Source organism: Symphalangus syndactylus, chromosome 18, assembly GCF_028878055.3.
Source record: "Symphalangus syndactylus isolate Jambi chromosome 18, NHGRI_mSymSyn1-v2.1_pri, whole genome shotgun sequence".
Taxonomy (NCBI): Eukaryota; Metazoa; Chordata; class Mammalia; order Primates; family Hylobatidae; genus Symphalangus; species Symphalangus syndactylus.
In genome coordinates, this window is record NC_072440.2 from 57802510 (window position 1) to 57820303 (window position 17794).

At 52.2% G+C, this 17794-nt stretch overlaps 1 protein-coding gene across 19 annotated transcripts in view; it reads left to right on the forward strand.

Annotated features, from left to right (window-relative positions):
- The window catches only part of AP1B1 (adaptor related protein complex 1 subunit beta 1), a 60865-nt gene that overhangs the window by 32895 nt on the left and 10176 nt on the right, over positions 1–17794 (forward strand). For 9 of the 19 annotated variants that reach the window (XM_063623364.1, XM_055251928.2, XM_055251931.2 and 6 more), the window contains 10 exons: positions 1412–1633; positions 4396–4516; positions 4956–5051; positions 6047–6162; positions 6809–6974; positions 13564–13662; positions 14182–14441; positions 15080–15281; positions 16141–16161; positions 16782–16925. In XM_063623364.1, the coding sequence (XP_063479434.1) occupies positions 1412–1633; positions 4396–4516; positions 4956–5051; positions 6047–6162; positions 6809–6974; positions 13564–13662; positions 14182–14441; positions 15080–15281; positions 16141–16161; positions 16782–16925 (1447 nt within the window). The remainder of the gene's footprint in view (positions 1–1411; positions 1634–4395; positions 4517–4955; positions 5052–6046; positions 6163–6808; positions 6975–13563; positions 13663–14181; positions 14442–15079; positions 15282–16140; positions 16162–16781; positions 16926–17794) is intronic. The other 10 variants (XM_055251935.2, XM_063623366.1, XM_063623370.1 and 7 more) reach the window with 2 other exon arrangements.

Consider the following 17794-nt stretch of genomic DNA (forward strand, 5'->3'; position numbering starts at 1 on the left):
CCAGAGCCAAGTAGGCAGGAGAGTTGCCTTGGGCAGCTATGGGCATACGCATGGCCTGGCCTGGGAGCTCGCAGAAGCCCAGGGCACCTCTGTTGAGTTCAGTAGGTGGGTAGCGCCAGAGCCACTGCTCATTGAATTCTCACTGGGTGTCTGGGGCTCTCGGGTGCTTTCCACACTTTAGAGTCTAATGCAACTTTCATCATCATCCCCCACTTTCCAGATGAGGGAGCTCCAGCTTAGAGAGGTGGAGGGAATAGTGCAGGTCCCCCAGCTAGGGCTCACCTGACTCATGGTCTTAACCAACAAGATACCCTCCAAGTCAGAAGAAGTGAGGAGTTGGCATCTATACAGTATGTACTACGTGCCAGTACTGTGCTTGTTCTTTTTTTTTTTTTTTTTTGGCAGGGTCTCTGTTCCACAGGCTGGAGCTGCAGCCCCAATCTCCGGGGCTCAATCAATTCTCCCAGGTAGCTGGGACTACAGACATCTGCATGCCAACATGAGCAGCTAATTTTTATATTTTTTATAGAGACAGGTTTTCACCATGTTGCCCAGACTGGTCTCAAACTCCTGGGATCAAGCAGTCCACCCACCTCAGCCTTGCCCAGCCTTGTTCTTTACGTGCGTTATGTCAGTTAAGCCCCTAGCAACCCTGTGAAGTAGGCATCATCATCTTGATTCTATAAATGAGGAAACTGAGGCTCAGATTGATTTGAAACTGCTGGGGGTTATCAGGCAGCAGAACCAAGATTTAAATCTTTTCTCCTACAAAAAGCATGTTTGTTTGTTTGTGACAGCGTCTCGCTCTGTCGCCCAGGCTGGAGTGCAGTGGCACAGTCACAGCTCACTGCAGCCTCAAACTCTTGGACTCAAAGCAGTCCTCCTGCCTCAGCCTCCCAAGTAGCTGGGACTACAGGCATGCACCGCCATACTCAGCTAATGTGTAAAATTATTTTTAGTAGAGAAGGGTCTCATGATTTTGCCCAGGCTGGACATGCTATTTTTTTTTTTTTTTTTTTTTTTTTTTTTTTTTTTTTTTTTTTTTTTTGAGACAGGGTCTCACTCTGTTCCCCAGGCTGGAGTGCAATGGCACGATCTCGGCTCACTGCAACCTCCACCTCCTGGGTTCAGGCAATTCTTGTGTCTCAGCCTCCTGAGTACCTGGAACTACAGGTGCTCACCACCATGCCCAGCTAATTTTTATATTTTTTGGTGGAGACAAGGTTTTACCATGTTGGCTGGGCTTGTCTCAAACTCCTGACCTCAAGTGATCCACCCACCTCGGCCTCCCAGAGTGCTGGGATTACAGGCGTAAACTATCACGCCTGGCCTGGACATGCTGTTTTGGTAACTAAAAACAATGTTTCCCTTTGTCTTTCCTGTTTGCCCCGTTGGAATGGACGGACCCCAGCATCTGTGAGCGGGTCACCCCCAGGCTCTCCCACGCCAACTCCGCTGTGGTGCTCTCTGCTGTGAAGGTGCTGATGAAGTTCATGGAGATGTTGTCTAAGGACTTGGACTACTACGGCACACTGCTCAAGAAGCTGGCCCCACCCCTGGTCACACTGCTGTCAGCCGAGCCAGAGCTGCAGTATGTGGCCCTGCGCAACATCAATCTCATCGTGCAGAAAAGGTACTGAGGTCACCACACACACGTCCATGCGTACCCCTTGGGGAGCCTCTTCTGCTGGGAATGGGGGCTCTCAAAGGAAACTGACCTGTCACCATGCAGGAAATCTCAAATAGCTTAACCCAGAATGGCTTAACCAAAGTGGCAGCTTTGCCCCCTGAGGGATATTTGGTGTCTGGAGATACTTTGGTTTTCACAGCTGAAGGGGGCATGCTACTGGCTTCTAGTGGGCAGAGGCTAGGAGTGCTGGTCAGCATCCTACAGTTCACAGAATAGCCCCTCACAGTAACTGTCCACCCCGAAATGTCAGCAGTGCTGAGGTTGAGAAGCCCTGGCTTAACCTAACTAGGAAGCAGGCTATGTAAAGACTAGCTTGGTGATTAAACTAGATATTGTCTTCATAGTCCACGAGCTGTCCTGAAATGGGCTGTCAGATTTTGTGTATCTGTGCGCATTTCTTCAGGGGACAGAGTCCGTAGCTCTAGTCAAACTCTCTGAGGTTGGAACCTTGAGTTCTGAGGGAGGGGTACATCGGACTCACTCTGAATGCTGTGCCGCCCGCTTCCCTCCTGTGAGAATGGCTGAGCAGTGAGCCACTGCTCCCAGGGCATGCGGTGTGGTAGTAGGGGGTAGGCGAGAGCAGAAAAACCATTGAGCAGTGCTGGGTCAGAGGGGTTCATGGCATGATCCCTTCTTCCTCTGAAGCAGCTCTGAGTGGCAGAGCCCTGCAGCTCTGGAGAGGGGGATTGACCTTGAGTTCTCACAGCTTTTGGTCAAATGGCTGAGTCAGCAGTGGGGACTTGACAGTAGCAACCACTGATCATTCGTATGTTACAGCAGGCCCTGTGGCTGGGAGTGGGGCTACACAGAGAACTGGGGCCTCATTAGTCATTTTCTCTTGGAAGACAGCACATCCTCCTGGTTGTAGCTTCAGTCTAGGTCTTAGTACTCTCTGGGGGCCCCAGAGATATTGGTCAAATTGGGATATTAGGGAGGTAAATATGGGAAAGCCTTCTGAGTTCCTAAACCAAGGGATGAAACTAGGGCTTCCTGGTTGCAGTGTGGGTCTTTATACGCCAGTGCCCTTGGGTCATGGATTTAATGCGGCGTAGTGACTAGTAGAGCAGATCAGCGTGCAGGATTCCCTGTGCTATATTTAACATGGTAAATCTCTTAAGAAGTTGTCCACGTCACTGAGACATGCCCTGCCCATGCCCTGCCTTGGCAGCTTTTGCCAAGTTCTAATCGCAGAAATATCTTCCTGCTACCCAGCTCGGGGTCTTGCCTCTCCCATGGGGCACGACAAAGGCTCCTTGCTTGGCCAGGACCTCCCCACAGTGTGCACAGCAGCACAGAGTACCCAGTTTTCTCCTTTCTCTCTGTCCTGTCTTCTCCCTTCCTCACCATCTGTCCTCGTACCTTTTCCGTCCTCCTCTCTGTTCTGGAAGGGCATAGGGGTAGGAGTCAGAGGCAGAGGATTCTCGCCCCACTCTCATCTTTACTGACATTAGCCATGTGACCTAGTGCCAGCCTCTCACCCTCTCTGAAGTTTCCTTGTTCAGGAAAAATGTGGTGGGTGATACTGGCGGAAGGCAGAAGGATGTTGCCTTTGAGGGAGGAACAATGACACATGAGAAAGGGCTCAGCTAGTGACAGCTCCTGCCTAGCGATGCCTTCTCTGAGGCAGGCATCGATCATGCTGGATGCTTCTCGTCTTACTCTTACAGCAGGCCGATTAGGTCGGTGTCCGTGTTGGGGTCCCAAGACCACCCTCATGCTCAGGATTCACTAGCAGTACTCACAGGACTCAGCATATATTTTTTAAATATATATATTTTTTGAGACAGGGTCTCACTCTGTTGCCGAGGCTGGTCTTGAACTCCTGGGCTCAAGCGATCCTCCTGCCCCAGCCTCCCAAAGTGCCGGGATGACAGGCGCGAGCTGCTGTGCCCGGCCAGGACTCAGCATATAGATATACCCATAGCAAAAATCTATCAGCAGCAGAGCAGGGCTGCCTGGCTGGGTCATAGGGGAGAAGGACACAGGTGGAGTCTAGAGGATTCCATGAGAGGCTTCCTTGTACCTCCTCCTTCCCATGGGGAGTCATACAGAGCACACTCCTCCCGCAACAAAATGCGGCAACATGTGTGTAATGTTTCTGCCCAGGAAAGCCTATTTGAGACTCGGCACCCAAGTTTGTTATTGGGGGTACCTACACAAATTCCGAATTCCCAGGAGGGAAGCACGTGTTCAGCATAAACTGTATTCTTTGTACAAATGGTCTAGGCACAGTTAAATACCTTTACCATTTAGGGAACAGTGAGAACACTTCAAAATCCAAGTTGCCACGTGCCAGGCCTTCTGAGCCTAGCAGTCCCAGACCTGCAGTAGTAACATGTTTCTGTACAGCGTCATTCCCATTTCATGGGTGAGGAAACAGGCCTGAGGTCACAGGCTGGGACTGGGACTGAGATATGTCTGATTCCCAAGCCCATCCCTGCCTCTGGAGAGTGAGTGAGCCGTCTCTCACTGCGCTCCGTCTCCCTTCCGGTGACGTGCTCAGGCACACAGGAGCAGTCAGAGCCTTGCTGAGGCCGGTTGCTGGGCCCTCTGCCCAGGAGCTTGCAGCCATGGCAGTGACTCTGCCTTCACAGACATCAGGCTCCACCTCAGACCCCAGAAATGTCCCAGCAAATGTGGAGGGCATTTTCTCACGGGGCTTAAGCCTTGTTTTTTGCTCTCCGGGCATCCTCCCCCACCACCAGGCCTGAGATCCTGAAGCATGAGATGAAAGTGTTCTTCGTGAAGTACAATGACCCTATCTACGTGAAGCTGGAGAAGCTGGACATCATGATCCGCCTGGCCTCCCAGGCCAACATCGCCCAGGTCAGCCACGTGTGATGGTCAGGGCACAGGCTCGGTGTGGGACCGTTCCACCACCACCAGACTGTAGGCTCTGGCCCAGGTGACCAGTCTCACCATTAACTGTTTATCTCATGAAGAGTGTTTAGCATGGGACGCGGGGCTTTGTAAGCAAGTAAAAGAACTGATGTTTTTGTTACTAAAGAATGTTTCTCTGTGTTATCACCTGTCATCCCTTACAACGCGGTGTTGGATATGTTAGCTAGATCAACCCCAAACAAGGTTGTCCAGGCCTTCTTTCCTTTTCAGGCACCTGCCAGCTCTCTCCCTTGGGCCTTCCACCTGGAGCAGGAGGCAGAATCCCACTCTCCTAGGGAGTCTGTGTATATTCACTGCCTAGCAGTGTTCCAGCAGATTGCCCCATCAGGTTCCCCCAGCCCCATCTTTTCTGTTTGGGCCACAGGTGTTGGCAGAGCTGAAAGAGTACGCAACAGAAGTGGATGTGGACTTTGTACGGAAGGCTGTGCGTGCTATTGGCCGCTGCGCCATCAAGGTGGAGGTGAGGCTTTGGGACTCTGTCTTTGGCTGGAGAAGGGAAAGGGGGCTGAAACTGGGAAACCAGTCTGATTTCAAGCAGAATCTACCAGCTTGCTTGTGGTCTGGGAAGGCCTGAGGCTCATCACTGGAGCCCCCACGGCGAGCATTGTGCAGATCTGGTGGGGTTCCTTCTCACTCTGTAGTATCCTTTAGGCCTTCGAGTTGCTGCCGATCAAATTAACCCATCATAATCATGGTTCTCCTGCAGCATTTGTTAAGATGCTGGGGTAGCCACAAGCTAGTGGACTTAGCATTCACTTCACAGAGCTCTGGGGTAAGGGCCCTGCCTGTTGAACATTTTTTGGCAAATATTTTCATCATTCAGCTGCCCACGTGCCTCTGTGTCCAAGTGCCCCAGGGCCACTCCAGACTCCTGCGTCCTGGCATTTTATCCCCTTCCTTTCTCCGTCTGTGGAGATGTTCCTTGACCACTAAGCCAGATTCTCCTTAAATGGGTCCACTGGTGGCTAGAGTGTCCTAGGATAGCTGGTCGCCCCTCACCTATCCCCTTGAGTCGTGCTCACCCTGGAGCCTGTGATGCCGTCCTGAGAAATCTCCTTCAGAGCAGGCCGTGAGAGCAGTGTGTGCAAGTAAAGGCAGAAGCAGTCAGAGGTTCTGTGAGTGTTTTTGGACACAGGAGCCCCCTTTCTGAAACAAGTAAAAAGAGAGGTGGGGTTGGACTGCAGCATAGTCACCGTGCCCTCAGGTCCGGGCCTAGAGGAGCTCAAGGACCCTCCTGGCTCTCAGGAACGCTTCCTCTGGCTTCTCCTCAGTCTCATTCCCCATGTCCCCACCATCCTAGGGCAATGATTTGGTACTGGTTCTCTTCTGTTACCTGGGGAGAGGGTTCTCCTGTTTTCCCACTATGATGAGGAAGGTGTGCCAGAAGTGATTTGCAGCCCTTGGCCGAGGCGTGGGGTGCAGGGACCTCGCCCACACCCTTCTCTTCCCATGCAGCAATCTGCGGAGCGCTGTGTGAGCACCCTGCTCGACCTCATCCAGACCAAGGTCAACTACGTGGTCCAGGAGGCCATTGTGGTCATCAAGGATATCTTCCGCAAGTACCCCAACAAGTGCGTGCCCGCCCTACTAGGGAGGGGGCATCTGGTTCTGCCTGGGGACAGGGATGGCGGGGCGTAAAAGGAAGGAGGAATCTCCTCTTCCTTACTTCTTGGCCATAAGCGGCATTCTCAAAAGAAACCCTTTGTTTTTTATTTCGTCCACACTGCCCCTCCTCTGCTCCCTAGGCCAAAATAAGGGCTAACGTGTGTCAGATGAAACTCAGATCCCTAGGCCAGGTGTGGTGGCTCATGCCTGTAATCCCAGCACTTTGGGAGGCCGAGGCGGGTGGATTGCCTGAGATCAGGAGTTCAAGACTAGTCTAGCCAACATGGTGAAACCACGTTTCTATTAAAAATACAAATAAATTAGCTGGGTGTGGTGGCCTGTGCCTGTAATCCCAGCTACTCGGGAGGCTGAGGCAGGGGCATTGCTTGAACCAGGGAGGTGGAGGTTGCAGTGAGCTGAGATCGCACTACTGCACACCAGCCTGGGCAACAGAGTGAAACTCCATCTCAAAAAAAAAAAAAAAAAAAAGAAACTCAGATCCCCTTTACCTGCCACCTTGGGGTCTTAGGAGGCAGGTCCCCTTCCCTCCTGGCCCCTGGGTTGCCCATTCTCTTTGAGGGCTCACATACCGACTGTGCCCTGGTCTCCCAGGTATGAAAGTGTGATTGCCACACTGTGTGAGAACCTGGACTCCCTGGATGAACCTGAGGCTCGGGCTGCCATGATCTGGATTGTGGGCGAGTACGCGGAACGGATCGACAACGCAGATGAGCTACTGGAGAGCTTCCTCGAGGGCTTCCATGACGAGAGCACACAGGTGAGCCAGCGAGCTGGCCAGGGTGTGAGTCATGACTGGCAGCTCAGCCCCACTGTGGCCCATACTGCTGTGAAACCCTCCCTTCCTATTACCTCGTAAACAGCCCTGACAGACAGATGAGTGAAGTACGTGTAATGGACACCGCCCCTTTTCCTCCTCACTGCAGTACAGTCAAGTCGGGTACACATGAGACAGTCTGTGGTGGTGTGCATGGAAGGCAGGCAAAAGTTCTTCATTTTGTTTTAATTTCATAGTCATATTTTAATAGGAAATACATGAGTTGGTTAAAAATTGATACAAAAGCATATATAGTGAAAAGTTTCCCTCTCATCACTTTGTAGGACACAAATTTTCCTCCCAGAAGTCACCACTTTTCTTGATTTCTTAGGAAACGTCAGGAGATCATTTAGGAATACACCAGTAGACCCACAGATACACACACATGCACCCATCCTTCCTATACACGCATACACACATCTAACATACACACACATATACAACCAATTCTTATTTTTCATAGTGCTTCTGTTCCATAGTCATGGCAGACACTGAATTAGCAAGTACTGAACCATAGCTCCTAGGACAAATAATAGAGTTTGGTTTCTGTGAGCATCTAGACACAATGTTTTTGTCAACTGATCAGTTAATAACCTTTTTAAATGTGTGTTTCTGTTTAAAAACACCTTAGTTAATATATATTGTCAATTCATTGACATTGAACTCATGGCCATTAATACTGTAATTCATGCCTGAGCGAAGCTTATCAAGGACATGTGTTTTATCTGAGGCACATCACAGCCTTCTTTGCTTGGGGACACTAGGCAAGTACTTAAGTGCTAGGGAGCATTTTAAACAAGGAAATCAACAAAAAGCTCAAAAATGTGAAAAACATGGCACTAAATAGGTGGTGGAAAGGATGCTTGTTTACAGGATGAGAGGTGAAACATGAGTGTTGCCTTATTTGACCTCAGCTGTGAATGTGTTTGTCAGGCAACTCAAAGCTTTCATGGTTCTGCACGTATTTGCAAATGACTGCAAAGGCACCATGAGTCTTGATTTGGGGCGCTACAAGTAAATTTTAGCAAGTAGGCAGATTCACAAACATGGATTGCTCAAGTAGTGAGAATCAACTGTATCTACACTGCCCTCTCATTTATTTTTAAACACTGCTGTAGCATACTCTGTAAATTCAAATTGTTTAGCACCTTGCCTTTTTCTGTTACCAATACCTCCAAAGACCATGCTCTCATTCATTTATGCTTTATTTAACCAGCCTCTCCTGGTGGGTATTTAGGTGTCTAGTCTTGTGCTCATTGAAACAGTACTGCTGAGAATAACCTGTGTAATGCACATCTGCACGCATAGCTGGAGGATACATTCATAGAAGCAGGATGCTTAGAGAAAAGGGCATGTGAGTTTGAGATTTGGGTAGCTGTTGCCAGATTCCTGTTGTGGAGGTTGTGCTGGTTTAGACTTCTGTCTCAGATGGTGGGATTGCCCTCTCCTTACTTCTGCTTTGTTTTTGCCAGTCCAGTAGCTAACAGGGGTACCTCACTGTTGTTCTGTTTGCATTTCTGTTATGAATGAGGCTGAATGTCTGCCTTGTCATTTGTATTCTCTTTTCTCAGTTAACTAGGAACTGTCTGTTAGTCTGTTCGTGAGCACAGAAATTTTTGCTGCCCAACTGGGGCAGTGTAACCTGGCGGGTCCAAATGTGGGACTTAGAATGAGAGATCCCAGAGTCCATACCCCTCCTCTGCCCCTTCCTGGCTCAGTAACTTTATACTTGTCCCTTTAACTCTCTGAGCCTCAGTTTCTTCATTTGTAAAATGAGAATCATTAGATCTTCCCTCATCCTCTTGCTACAAAAGTTAAATTAGGGTGCTTTGTATAATGTCCTTGACACATGCCCAGCCCATAATTAACACTCATTCATGGTAGTGTTGGTTTGGGCCAAATTGGTTTCAAAAGCAAACTAGTCCAGGCCAAAAAGGGGACCAACTGGTTCCGGTAGCTGGCAAGTATGGGTAGCATGCTCCCTTCTGGGACTCCTGGCTGAGGGTGCTTGGATGGTGGCATTGAGCTATTTTCTGCCGTGGGTAGGCTCCCAAGAGTGGGAGCTGTAAGGAGTCGACAGTTCTAGGCTATGTCCTTACAGCACAATAACTCCCATGGGAAGAGTTTTTCCCCTCCCTTCAGTAGCTCCAGCAAAAGTCCCAGGACCTATTTGCATTATCCTGAGCCAGGCACTGTGACTCTGGTTGGCGAGGTCTCCCAGGCACCGATCCCAGTCTGTGTGGACTGAAAAGGACAGAAAGAAGGGCGAGGCTCTGAAGGAAAGCCAGTGTTTCTGTTCCCAGAAGACAGAATAGATGCTGGGTGAGCAAAAACAACAGATGTCCATCTCAGAATCACAGTACTAATTCCCACCGTCAGCCCCCCACTGCCACCTGCCTCCAGACTGCCTTTGCTTGCAATACCAGCCTCTTCCCTCTGTCTCAGAAGCAAAGCCTGCCTATGCTGGGTTCTGCTCCTGCGGTCAAGTCCTGCCTGGGATCACTGCGAGGATGTCCTGTAGGGCAGGGATCCCCAACCCCTGGGCCATGGAGTGGTACCCGGTACCATGGCCTGTAAGGAACTGGGCTGCACAGCGGGAGGTGAGCAGTGGGCAAGCAAGCATTACTGCCTCAGCTCCTCCTCCTGTCAGATCGGCGGTGGCATTAGATTCTCATAGGAGCACAAACTCTATTATGAACTACACATGGGAGGGATCTAGGTTGTATATTCCTTATGAGAACCTAATGCCTGATGATCTGAGGTAGAGCAGTTTCATCCCGAAACCATCCCCCCACCCCCATCCCCTATCTTTGGGGATTGTCTTCCACAAAACTGGTCCCTGGTGCTACAAAGGCTGGGAACTGCTGCTGTAGGGGTGTGCTTCTGCCCCTATAATAGGGTCAGTCTTTTGCAGCTAAGCCTTCTAAAAAGCCAGAATGAGAGAAGCTGGACAGGGAGAGGTAAGCCAAGAGTCTGGTGGTGTGAACAGAAACAGGGCTCTGAAGTTTGAGATCCAAGCTCCTCCCTGTTGTGTGGCCTGGAGCACAGTTACTTGAACTCACGAAACCCATTTCCTTGTCTCTAGTGCAGTTATTGCAAAGACTGCTGGGCATTGTTTGTAAAGTGCCCACTCCAGCACTCGGTTTAATGGTAGCTGTGGGGGTGTGATGTAATTCAGTTGCCTGTTCACTTTGCGTCTTTGGTTCACAACACAGTTCAAAGCTCTTTTAAGAATACTTGTTAGGGCCAGGTGCAGCGGCTTACACCTGTAATCCTAGCATTTTGGGAGGCTGAGGCAGGCAGATCACTTGAGGTCAGGAGTTTGAGACCAGCCTGACCAGCATAATGAAACTCCGTCTCTACTAAAAATAAAAAAATTAGCCAGGCATGGTGGTGTGTGTCTGTAATCCCAGCCACTCAGGAGGCTGAGGCAGGAGAATCGCTTAAATATGGGAGGCGCAGGTTGTGGTGAGCCGAGATCGCACAACTGCACTCCAGCCTGGGCAACAGACCAAGACTCCATCTCAGAAAAAAGAAAAAAAAACAAAAAACTTGTTAACTGGGTGCAGCGGCTCACGCCTGTAACCCCAGCACTTTGGGAGGCCAAGGCAGGAGGATCTTTTGAGTCCAGGAGTTCGAGACCAACCTGGGCAACATAGTGAGACCTCATCTCTATAAAAAAAAAAATTAGCTGGGTGTGGTGGCACACACCTGTAGTCCCAGCTACTTGGGAGGCCTAGGTGGGAGGATTGCTTGAGCCCGGGAAGTTGAGGCCGCAGTGAGCCACGATCACACCACTGCACTCCAGCCTGGGAACAGAGCGAGACCTTGTCTCAAAAAAAAAAAAAAAAAAAAAAAGAATACTTGTTTAGTGCTTGACGATTTGGAGTTTTTTGTTTGTTTTAGTGGCTAAATCTCACTATGTTTTGCCCAGGCTAGCCTTGAACTCCTGGGCTCAAAAGATTCTGAATAGCTAGGACTATGGGCCTGCACCACTGCACCAGGCTTGACAATTATGAAACTCATTTTAGATTGTCTTGTTGAATCTTCTCATCCTTGGCTCCTAGGCCTCTCTAGCCATGGACAGCAGACTTAAAAAGTCTTGGTCAGCAGCTGGGCACGGTGGCTCACGCCTGTAATCCCGGTACTTTGGGAGGCCGAAGTGGGCGGATCACCTGAGGTCAGGAGTTCGAGACCAGCCTGGCCAACATGGTGAAACCCTGTCTTTACTAAAAATACAAAAATTAGCCGGGTATGGTGGCGTGTGCCTGTAATCCTAGCTGCTCAGGTGGCTGAGGCAGGAAAATCACTTGAACTCAGGAGGCGGAGGTTGCAGTGAGCTGAGATCACCCCACTGCACTCCAGCTTGGGAAGGGGAGCGAGACTGCATCTCAAAAAAATATATGTATATCTTGGCCAGGGTGGTATATCAGCCCAGCCTGTGTCTGGCCCTGTCCTGCCATCCCATCCTGTCTGGATGGCAGGGGTAATGGCATCATTGCAGGAAGGCTGCCCTAAATGTGCAGGCTAACGGCCTGAGTGTGTTGAGAGGAACTGGAACGGATTGTTGAGCCAGGGCCCTGGGCACCTGGCCAGACCTCCCTCTGGCAATATAGCCCGAGGCATACCTGACCAGAACCACAGCAGATCTGGCAGTGATGAATAATTCCAGGCATCTGGCTGACTGGATTGGGAAGAACTTTTTCAAGAGTCCCCGTGTGATGGTAGTGGTGATAATGGCTGTGATGATGATAGCTGTTCCGTAGTGAGCAGAATACACAATGCTTCTTTACTTTTTTTTTTTTTGAGACAAAGTCTCGCTCTTGTCCCCCATGCTGGAGTGCAATGGTGAGATCTCGGCTCACTGCAACCTCTGCCTCCCGGGTTCAAGCAATTCTTCTGCCTCAGCCTCCCAAGTAGCTGGGATTACAGGCGCCTGCCACCAGGCCCGGCTAATTTTTGTATTTTTAGTAAAGACAGGGTTTCACCATGTTGGCCAGGCTGGTCTCGAACTCCTGACCTCAGGTGATCTGCCCACCTCGGCCTCCCAAAGTGCTAGGATTACAGGCATGAGCCATCGCGCCCAGCCGCTTCTTTACATTTGTGGTTTCATCAACTCTCCATTAACCCTGTGAGGTGTAATGACTGTTTTATACATTAGGAAACTGACTCAGAGAAGCTAAATGACTTGCCCAGGGTCACCCAGCTGAGAAGTGATAGAACTGGAGTTCAAATAAGGTGTGATCTGACTCCAGCTCCAAGCAAGCTGCCATAAGTTGCTGTTTTTAAAGCTCACAAGAATCCCTGAAGTAGGCCACACCTCTCCTTTACAGATGGGGGTAAATGGCTTCCCATTGGCTGCCCAGGCAGGGGCTAGAGTCTGGAAGCCAGATACTGGGCTGCCTCCTGCCTTGGAAACAGCCAGCCTACTGCTCATCTGCTGCTGGCCCACATGTAACCAGATTGCAGACTCTGGTTCGTCCCAGAATTGGAGGACCACATGCCCTCCATTCTGCCTGCCACTGTCAGCCTTCCCTGCACAAGTGCCCTCCTGCTGGGCAGGTGCCAGAGATGCCATCAGCACGGCTGCTGCTGGGCTTCCTGCACTGCCACTCCTGCCCTCCTGCTGCAGACTTGTCCCTGGCACAGCCCATGGGCTCCCACTGCCCCTGACTCTAGGAGCCTCAGGCTGCCCTCTTGTCCTAGGACTAGCAAAAATGAGACTGTGACTAAGGAAGGATTATGTGCAGAGACTTGTTCTCGCATAGATGTTTCTTCAGTCAGCAAGTATTTCTTAAGTGCCTGCTATACACCAGGCACTAGATTGGGCAGTAAGTGACACGGCAGTAAGCAAGACAGACATCACTCCAGCCCACAGGGGGCTCACTGCACAGGACAGCCAGCAACTGGTGGCGCTGTGAGGGGGTGGAAGAGGCTGCAGAAGCATGGGGGGGTCTGGAGGTGGGGTTGGCATGAGATCTGAAGGATAAGGAGGTGTTGGCCAGGATGAGGGCAGCTTTGGGTATGTTCAGGTGTGTGGCAGGGGCCGGTGGAGGGCCACCAAGAATGGTTCCCACCCTCTGGTAGAAGCACAGGTCCTTGACGGCAGGCTCTGTGAGCCCTTCTGCCCCAGTCCCCTGGGCCTCCATGGAACTGTCGCCACTTGTTGACAGATGGTCCCGATAAGAAGCACTCCAGCCACACATGTGAGCTTCTCATAGTTCTGTGAAGTCTAGAGCTCCAACAGGTTTCTAAAACCCTAGGGCTGGACAGCACCCGTGGCCTGCTTGGGTTTGCCAAATAGTCCAGTGCTCAGCTCCTTCCTGAATGAGTGATGCCGAGGTCTGGCTGCTCAGCGGCACCAACACCTGTGGCGGCCCTTTGCCTGTGTGCCGTGACAGCCCCAAACCTAGAATAGCTATGCTTGGCTTCCAGGGACTTCGAACACCCTTTTCCTCTTCAAGCCTTTTTGGTCTCCCGCTATCCCCATGTGAGGCCCACACTTCCTCCTCGTCGCCACTGTTCCCTGCAGGTCCAGCTGCAGCTGCTGACAGCCATTGTGAAACTCTTTCTGAAGAAGCCAACAGAGACCCAGGAGCTGGTGCAGCAGGTCCTCAGTTTGGCCACTCAGGTGGGTGCCCCAACCTTCCCGCTGTGCCCAGCACAGCCCTCACTCAAGCAGGGGAACTTTTGTCCCAGGAACTAGACCTGGAAGCCAGGCCCGCTCCTAAGACAGGTATCTTGTGGGTGGGACTGGCTTCCAGCGCCAGAGTTACCCAAGCTCCCTGCCTTCAGAGTGCTTAGAACACAAAGTGCAGTGAGGTCAAGTAGTGAAGTTGAGACAAACTAGACAGAGGAGGAGGGCCCATGGAAACCTGCGGGTGTGCGTTGAGGGCAGGAAGGGCAGGCCACAGAGGGCGGTTGGGAGTAGAGGCGGGCATGGCCAGGCTGGAGTAGAGCACCATGGGGAATGAGCCCGGGGCTGGGGAATGGCCCTGTAGGTGGTATAGGGGCAGGCTCATGGGAGCACTCAGGACTGCTGTCCCCATTGGCCACCCCTGTGCCACACCTGGCTCATGGCTGCAGGAAGGTCTCCTCCCTTCTCACCTGACTGCTCTGAGTTTCATGGGCTTCTCCTCACCCCCACAAGGACTCAGATAACCCAGACCTGCGGGACCGTGGCTACATCTACTGGCGCCTGCTTTCCACGGACCCGGTGGCAGCCAAGGAGGTGGTGTTGGCTGAGAAGCCACTCATCTCTGAAGAGACGGACCTCATTGAGCCCACACTGCTGGACGAGCTTATCTGCTACATCGGCACGCTGGCCTCTGTCTACCATAAGCCTCCCAGTGCCTTTGTGGAGGGGGGTCGGGGCGTTGTGCACAAGAGCCTGCCACCTCGTACGGCCTCGTGAGTGAGACTGGCCAGTCGGCCTGAGCCTCCACACCTGCTTCCCCAGTTTAGCAGCACAGGCACTCAGGCCTGCTGTGTTGTCCCCCAGCAAGGCCTGAGTCTGAGGAAAACTGACAACCTTTTATCAGCTATTTATTGTACATGAGGTATTTGCTAGATGACCTCATTCCATCCTAATGACAGTGCTGAGAGCAAATGTCCCCATTCTTCAGGTGGGAACAAGAGACAAGGAGAGCTTGAGGGACTGGTCCAGGATCTCACAGCTAGCAGAGCTGGGACTCAGACCAGTTCTGTCTCATTCCAGATGCCTGTCCGTGCCTTCTCCTGTGCTGTTCCCAGGTGGTTGGTGTGGCCTGGTGGCACCATCCTAGGGCACTGGCATCCAGTTTTCTCCTTAGCATGGGCTGAGGGCTAGAAGCAGGTGGCCCTCTCCCTTCACTCATCCTTACGGAGGACCTGAAAGATGGACTTGCTGTGGGAATGGAAATGGGGAAGCAGTGGGGCTGTGTGGACAGCCCTGTCGGGGACAGTGAGGAGACTCAGTGCCTGTCCTGGGGGAGGTGCCTGGAGGCTGGGGTCTCTTTGACCTTCCTGAGACATCCTGATGCCTCCACCCTACTTCTGTGTCCCGGCAGGAGTGAGAGTGCAGAGAGCCCTGAGACAGCCCCTACTGGAGCACCTCCTGGGGAGCAGCCAGATGTCATCCCCGCCCAGGGTGACCTGCTGGGTGACCTCCTCAACCTGGACCTCGGCCCCCCAGTGAGCGGCCCACCCCTGGCCACCTCCTCGGTGCAGATGGGAGCTGTGGACCTTCTTGGCGGTGGCCTTGACAGCCTGGTATGTCGTGGGCCCCCTCTGGATGATGTTGATAATGATCCTCAGAGGAGCAGTCACTGAACGCCCCTCCATGCCAGGCACCAGCTGAGTGCCTCAAGTACATTATATAGAGTCTTTACCATTTACCCTCGGAGGTGATTGCATAGCTCCCTACTTATGATGAGAAAACCAAGGTTTAGAGAGGCCTGTCAGCCCCTGAGTGGCAGACAGGATTCCACCCCCTTGTTGGACCTTCGAGTCCCAGGAGACCCTGGGCAGGGAGGCCCATCCTAGCCCTTGCCCTGATCCTGGCATCATAGTCACCTTTGCCTTGTAAGGCTAGGGTGTTCCTGGCTTCAAGGAAACAGACTTGTGTCCACTTACACTCATGCAGCCCCAGCTTGGAATAGCAGCCCAGCCAGGCCTATTTGAGAGGGCATGGGAGGCCGGGAAGAGAGGGGAGTGGGAAGACAGTAGGGAGGGGAGTGGTGAGACTGACTTGGTTATCTCCCTGGGGCTTCCTCAGGCAACTGGCAGGGCCATATGTGGGGGCGGCTAAGCCTCTTCATTTGGCTGTGCTCAGCTCAGGTCCGCACGGTGGCAGCATGGGGGCAGGAGACTGGCGATCAGTACTGCTAGGGTAAGGCAGGAAGGGCTGTGGTGCAGGACAGGTGCTGGGGTAAAGGAGTGGGGTAGTGCCTTTTATAGAGACAGGGTCTGGGCCTCTCGCCAGACCTCACACCACACTCCTCTCGGATGGAGCTACCGTTGACTAATCTCCATCTTTCCCTTCTCTCTCTTGTTTCTCTGTCTTCCTTCTTGGCTTTTTCTCTCTGCATGTGGCTGCCTGTTCTCTTCACCTGCCTGCTTCTGCTTGGAGATGGGGGATGAGCCTGAAGGGGTACGGTTCAACCCTTGCGTCACCAAGCCTTCGTCCTTGCTCCTCCCGAAAGCGCTGGCCCAGCATCCCAAGGGGCGGGGGCGGGTGATGTCACAGCAGCCCCCACCTGCTGAGCCCCTGCCTTGGTCCAGCATCCTGGCAGCCTCTGTCTTGACCAGCTGGCATCCGGCTGCCATTGGGCCCCATAGCCATGGATTCTTGCCCACTCCTCACTACCCCATGACATGTCAACTTGTCATCCCCGGGATTGCCAGCCCTCAGTCCCACAACCCCTCTCTGATGTCCTGGAGGGAGAGCACCCATCTGCGTAGCATGTCTCCACCCAGCCGTGTGTCTTGGGACCTCCTTTTATCCATAGGCTGAGTGTCAATTTGGGAGTGTCCCCAGCCCTTTCCCAGAGGTTACTCCTAAGGCTCAAGGCTTGCAGGGCATGGGAGGGCTCAGCCTCTCTTCTCCACCCACCTCTCTCTGTCTCGTTTCTGTAATTTAGAGTTGATATGGAGGCTGTCCTGCCCCCCACCCCCAGTGTATTCTGAAGAGCAAGGTGGCTCTACTCATTCCCAGACCCTGATGTCTTTGCCTCTTGACGCTCACCTTTGACTCTTTCCCTCCCTTTCCAGATTGGGGGCACCAACTTCGTGGCACCTCCAACAGCAGCAGTACCAGCCAATCTTGGAGCACCCATCGGCAGTGGCCTGAATGACCTCTTTGACCTGACCAGTGGCGTGGGCACCCTGTCAGGATCATATGTGGCTCCCAAAGCAGTAAGTCACTTGTCTTCTCTCTTGGCAAGAGCAGAGAGAAGTTATAGAGACTGGCATGTGGGCTCCTTTAAATGGCCTCGGCCATGGAATTGGCTCAGGCCAGCGCTGATGAGGGAAGCTGGGGGCCACAGGGGCACTGAGGAAGAGGAGCTAAGTCAAGCTTGGTGGGTACCTAGGAAGGCTTTCCAGAGGTGTCGCAGGACCTCATTAGCTGAACGAAAGCGGATAGGGGCTCCAGACCAAGGGAACAGCCTGTGGTACGGCCTGAAGGGAAGGGAGACCCCGGCCTCTGTGAGGGAATCAGCAGAGGCCTGTCAGGTGGGAGCAGTAGTTCTCAGTGCCATCAGACCCAGCACCCCGTAGTCATCATAGACATTTTACATTGTCACCGTTCCTCTCCTTAAATGCAATTGGTGGGCTGTGTAAGCTACCTACACATAGCATTCCAAAAATACCCAGTCGCTTTCACTGCATGGAGGAGACATAAAAGGAAGAGAATAAAGTGTATGTATCAATGTTAGAAACGTCTGGGCACACCTGCCCACTCACCCCAGAAGACACGAAGTTGTCAGGTGTTTGCTGCAGGGCAAAGTCACTGTGACTGTGGCAACCACAGTCTGGGTGTTTGTAGCCTGGACCCCATGAGTGGTTTGGCCAGTGGTGCCATTTGTTTCTGAAGTGGTCACTGACTCCCAGTAAGGTTCGGAGTAAGATAAAGAACAGGCTTCCCTCGATTTTCCTGAGAATTGTAATCCTGGAAGTCTCAGGATATGTTGAAACCATGCAGAAAATACTGGAAGGACACAGGACAGTTGCTTGTTGTGGGGTGGTTGTCCCCATGGTAGGACGTCCAGCATCCCTGACTCCAG